Source organism: Procambarus clarkii, chromosome 20 (assembly GCF_040958095.1).
Source record: "Procambarus clarkii isolate CNS0578487 chromosome 20, FALCON_Pclarkii_2.0, whole genome shotgun sequence".
Lineage (NCBI taxonomy): Eukaryota > Metazoa > Arthropoda > Malacostraca > Decapoda > Cambaridae > Procambarus > Procambarus clarkii.
In genome coordinates, this window is record NC_091169.1 from 16443461 (window position 1) to 16449589 (window position 6129).

Here is a 6129-nt window from a genome sequence, read left to right on the forward strand (position 1 = left end):
TTATTCAGGTAAAGTACATACATACAAGAGATTTTCCAAAATTTTATTGATTTATAGATTGAGCTAGTACATACAATGCCTAAAGCCACTATTACACAAAGCGTTTCGCTTTCCGTTAATGACTAAAACTTAATACTAATTGAGTATAAAGACTAAAATGTGTTGAGAACAAATAAAAATAAAGACAAAAAGGGGGGAACATGGCTGAAAAAGCAGCACAAATAACAATTAGGTCGACAAACAGTGTTGTTAAAAAAAAAAAAACAGACATGGGTTGACAATAGAGGTGTAAGGTAGGATACAGGGAATTTATTAGGAAGTGCTTCGTTTTACCTTAAACTGGTTGAGAGAGGTACAGTCTTTAATATGGTTGGGAAAGTCATTCCACATTCTGGGTCCCTTGATTTGTAGAGTATTTTTCGTTTGATTAAGTCGTACTCTTGAAATATCAAAACTGTATTTATTTCTAGTGTGATGCTCATGGGTTCTGTTACAACCTTCAATGAAACTTTTGAGGTCAGGCTTGGCATTACAGTTCAGCATTTTATATTTGTATAATACACACGAGAGAATGTGCAGTGACTTAATATCTAACATATTCAGAGATTTGAGTAGGGGTACCGAGTGATGTCTGGGGCTAGAGTTGGATATTGTCCTAATAGCAGCTTTGTGTTGAGTAATTAGAGGACGTAAATGATTTTGGGTAGTAGAACCCCAAGCACAAATACCATAGTTGAGATATGGATAGATCAGGGAGTAATAGAGAGTCACCAGGGCAGGGCGGGGTACATAATATCTGATCTTAGAAAGAATGCCAACAGTTTTTGAAACTTTTTTTGATATATTTAGAATGTGTCCCTGGAAATTCAGCTTGTGGTCGATGAGAACGCCAAGGAATTTGCCATCTAATTTGTTACAAATTTGGGTATTGGTTATATTGAGATTTATTTGATTAGAAGATTTATTGCCAAACAGAATATAAAACGTTTTGTTAATGTTAAGGGTGAGTTTGTTGGCAGTTAGCCAAAGATGGACTTTCTCTAGCTCAGTATTTACTGTGGCATTTAGAGCAAGGGGGTCAGGACTGGAGTAAATGAAGGTTGTGTCATCAGCAAATAGAATTGGTTTGAGGTGTTGGGAGGCATTTGGAAGGTCATTAATGTAGATGAGAAAGAGGAGAGGGCCAAGTATGCTGCCCTGAGGAACACCAATGTTGATGGGTAGGGTGGGAGAAATTGTATTATTCACAGAAACATACTGGAGCCTGTCAGTAAGATAAGATTTGAGGTATTGCAGGGAGTGTCCTCTGACTCCATAATGATGTAATTTAAGAAGAAGGTTTTGGTGGTTGACAGTGTCAAAAGCCTTACGCAGGTCCACAAATAACCCAACAGGGAACTCCTTTTTATCAAGAGCTGCGTGAATCAAGTTAATCATACTAATAAGTGCATCGTTAGTGTTTTTTTTTTTGGGTCTGAAGCCATATTGACAAGAGCTAAGTATATTGTGTTGGGCTAGAAAAGAGTAAAGCTGCTTGTAGATTAGTTTTTCGAATATTTTTGACAAGTTAGGCAGGATTGATATAAGTCTGTAATTGTTAACATCTGTGAGATCACCACATTTGTGGACAGGGGTTACTCTTGCTTTTTTTAGAATGTCTGGAAAGGTTTGGAGTTCAAGTGACTTGTTGAAGAGCAATGCAATAGCAGGGGCTAAAGATCTGGAGGCTTTTTTGTAAATTAAAGTTGGTATCTCCTCAAGGGCACTAGACTTGGTTTTAACCCTTTAATTGTGCGGCCTATAAATGAGACATCTCCCCAGTGCGCAGGAAATGAAACCTTGGGAAAAAATCATTTTTTCTTCTGAAAGTGTCAAAAACACCTCCCTGTATATGGGTATAGCAATGGAAGTTCGAAATTGTACTTACTTTGGCTGCTATGGGGTCCGAAAGGTGGGGCGTGATGTCATCATTCCCCGTGCGCCAGAGCAGTATGCTCCCGGGGCCGGTAAGGCGCCCGAGGCGGGGCGCGCGAGTTGCCACGAATATATTTTTGCACAATTTTTGCGCACAGTTCCAAATACATTTTATTACATTTTACGTGCCGAACCGATGTATCTAATCTAATATATCACGCAAATATATTGATATGTACATTATATATACACACTGTACAGTATCACACACTATATACACACACTCAGTACTCCGCGAGTGTGTGATATGCTGCGAAACAGCCAACGGGGCAGAGTGGCACCTTGCAATCCATGCACCAGGTGCTGATGCATCTATTCTTTTGTGGTCTGCGTGTGGTGTTCCTGCAGACTATGCATGCATGTTTACCCTTCTCCCGTGATGCTGTGCCTGGCATATACTCCAGCCTGTGTACCCCGAAGTTCTCATTACCCCGCAGTCTGTCTGGGGCTGCGTGTGGCATCGTTGCTTGCACCCTGCAGGGTACTACGGAGCCCTCCTTGCCATACTTTACCAGCAGCTGTGACACCACGCTGGCACTGAAGGTACGTATAGACGGTTTCCTGCCGGACTTCACCAGGTACGTATTGTTGTAACGGGGGGTGGGGGGAAATAGCTCTATCTTGTCCATTATTCCACCCCCCAGTTAACTAACGAGGCCGGGGAAAACAGCTCTCTCTAGTCCGTTATCCCGTCCCCAGTTAGCTAACTATTCTAGAGCACTCCCAGAGTTCCTAAGGCAACCTCTCTCGTTCAACACCTTGTAACCTAGGTATTTGACTACCTAGGTGCTAAGACTACAAGGCGCCGTCACTTGATCAGTTACCCGAAACTCTAGAGAGAACTCTAGAATACATAATCATTGCCACAAACGTATAAGAGAAAACGAAAGGAAAGAAATGAATAGTGAAGTAATTAGTGAGGGTTTGGGGTGAGAGGTAGGGAGGTGGGAGGAGCGAGGAGGGTCAGTAGTTGAAAGTGAGAGTTCAGAGAGGGGTGGAGGGAGAGGTGTAGATAGGTAGAAGTAGAAGAGTAGATAGTAGAAGTAGAAGAGTAGATAGTAGAAGACGAAATGCTGCCACCATCCATTCTAGACCATTACATACAAGACAAGGAATGGAACTTGTCTGTATCAAAATATTCTCAAAAGATGTTAATACCATGTATCAACTCCAAACATGTACTCATTAATATCATGAAACCAGTAACCACAGAGGCTTTCTCACCTCAACTCAAAGCTCTAGGGAACAAAGTTAAACACAATTTAAATAATAAATTCATAATTATATTTCACATGAAGTATCATAATTTAGCAATTCAATTAAAATGTTCCAGTTTAATATGCAAAGTGAGTTATCATCCAAGAATTCGAGAACCCTACAACTTGACTGCCCCTGATCATCACACAACATATGTAAACACGACCAAGTCACCTTACTGCTCAACTCACCAAGTGTCTCTGCCTATAGCTGGATAGAGAGGGGGGGGGTCTGTAGTTGACAGAGACTCCCGCCCTGCCGGCCGACAGCCTCCCTGCTAGGGCCGTCTCCTCTGCTCTGCTGACTGCCGTTCTGTCTGTTAATGCTTCAAGCTCGATAGCTCTCCGAGTTTATATTGGGGAACCTAGTAGCTAACTCCGCCCACAAGTAGATAGCCTCCGGCACTCTACCAAGCCACTCCTTAAACGTCGGCATGTTTGAAGGCTACCCGGCTCCAATTATAAGCTTAGCGGAAGCAAGGTGAAATTCTCATGATCTGTCCTCAGGTCACTTGAGGTCATTAACGCTTTGAGGTGTGACTTTCCGGTGGACAAACTGGCGCCTTCTCTAATCCCTGTCTCTGACTCATGTACTATATATATGTATTAAACTAAAACACTTTTACAGTGTTACATTGTAGCAGTTGAGCACTGCAACATCCATGAGGTGGAAGAGGAACTTTTTCGTCCACTTCACTGACCTGCGTACACACTCCACACCACCAACCATCATGTCACACTTATCGACGAGGCGCATGTTCACGTTATGGTCTATGACACAGTCTGGCTTGTACATGGGGTTGTGTGTCTGAAAATGGACCTTGCCAGTGTCCAACATGGCACCGGTGTGAATCGTTGTCAGCATATTCACTTCGCGTCTGTCCTTCCACCGCACTGACAGCATCTTGTCACACTTGCGCAGCTGGCACTCACCCACACCTATACCTATACCGAACACTGGCATTTCCTTCCTGATGAGCTTCACAGTGCCACATACGCCGGTGTTGTGGGCGAGGAGGTATCTGGTCAACAGGGGCTGGTGTAATAGTTGTCGGTGAACAGCACATGGCCCTTGTTCAGCAACGGCTCCATCAGGGTTTTTACGACACTGCCGGAGAACCCGTGTTCATCTTGAGCTGGTATGTCGACGTCTGTACCGGAATACAAGATCATGTCCAGGACGATACCAGTCTCACAATCGCACAGCACAAAAAACTTGAGGCCAAAACGGTGCCGCTTGGAAGGGATGTACTGTTTGAATGCCAGTCTGCCCTTGAACAATACAAGCGACTCGTCGATAACGACATTCTGTCCAGGTACAAAATAATCCCTGAACTTCCCTCTCAGGTCGCTAAATACCTTGAGTACCTTCCACAGTCTGTCTTCCCTGTCCTCGTTTGCACTATTTTCGAAATGCAGGCACCTCAGAATCAACAGAAACCTATCCGGTGACATATAACGGTTGAAGATGGGCGATGGAACAAGGCTGTCTTTGTTCCAATATTCCTGGACGACAGCTTTCTCGGAGTGTTTCATCATCATACATATAGCGAGAAACACGTACATCTTGTCCATTGTCGTATCCTTCCATTGCGTGAGGCAGGTAATATGCCGCCGTCTATGAGGGTGTGGGCGTATGTGTTTGTCTCGGTCACAAGATGGTCCATGAAGACATTGTCGAAATATACCTGGAAATATTCCATGTCCGCCATATCATCACCGGTATACGGGAATAAAGCTGTAACACCAACGACGATATCAACAAACGTTGGTATTTGGGGCACAAATGTGGCGCAATCCTCCCACACAAGTACGCCAGGGGGTTTGGTGTAGGTGCCAACACCACGGCCAACACCACCACGGGCACCAAAACCACGGCTACGTCGTCTGCTGCTGCTCCTGGAGCTGCGTGAGAGTATGCTTGATGCTGAAGCAGATTTCCGAACCATAGGCCTACCACGAACACCTGATGTTGAGGGCCCACTGTCGTCATGCTGGGAGACACGCCGCCGCCTGCCTGCACATGTTGCTGAGGCAGCAAAACCCCGCCTGGTACCACCCCTACTGCTAGTACTGGGGTCGTCCACACTACTCGTATCAGAGCCAACGTCGCTGAACCCCGAGAACGATTCGTCACATGTACTGTCAATGAATAATGAACTAGCATCTGGGGACATACATGATGGTGGTGATGATAACGGTGTTGACCCAGGGCGGCGAGACAGGCCGGGCGGGGAGCGTGTACCGTACACGCTTGCCACATCATCCACTTGTGTTTCCCCCTTACTCTTATCGGACCTCTGTGTCAGATCTTTCTCTGGATCATAGTCCAGGTCATCATCCATAGCACTGTCGTCATACAATATACCGCAAATTTCCTCCTCAGAGAGTCGTTTTCCATGACCGCGGATCGCCGTGGAACGGGAGCTCATTGACGATGTGTCAGACATGGTTGCTGCTTGGGAACTGGGGCTCCCCACGGCCGCGGGGCATGCTGGGATTTTTTTGCAAGATGGCAGACGATCACTGGGGCCCGCAGCTACCCATTCCATACCCACGTCACCGCGCACCACTTTTAAATTGGACATGAAAAATACAAACACCCGGAGGCGCGTTGCGCACCCAAAGCCTGGGCCTGCAGGCGCAGCGCAGTTAAAGGGTTAGGGGAAAGGATTATCTCGTTAACGTCAGTGGAATTAGTAGGCTTTAGGTAGAGACTGTGGATAGTTACCTGTAAGATAGTCCTTAACATCAGTACTGGAGGATGGAATATCATTTGCAAGGGATGACCCAATGGAAGAGAAGAACCTATTGAACTCAATAGCAGAATCAGAGGCTGAAAGCTGACCATCGTTATTGGACAGGAGTGTTGGTTTGTTATTTAAAATCTTCTTTGATC

The 6129-nt window shown here is 45.1% G+C and overlaps 1 protein-coding gene across 1 annotated transcript; it reads right to left on the reverse strand.

Moving 5' to 3' along the window:
- Window positions 1–4256: 4256 nt before the first annotated feature.
- Window positions 4257–4769, reverse strand: LOC138366721 (piggyBac transposable element-derived protein 4-like). The gene has a single exon (XM_069327996.1). It carries the CDS (start codon window positions 4767–4769, stop codon window positions 4257–4259), a length of 513 nt encoding a protein of 170 aa, XP_069184097.1.
- Window positions 4770–6129: the final 1360 nt, after the last annotated feature.

Bases quoted from the DNA above. Each gene is read 5' to 3' on its own strand.
- LOC138366721 (XM_069327996.1), bottom strand. From the start codon at position 4,769: ATGATGAAACACTCCGAGAAAGCTGTCGTCCAGGAATATTGGAACAAA.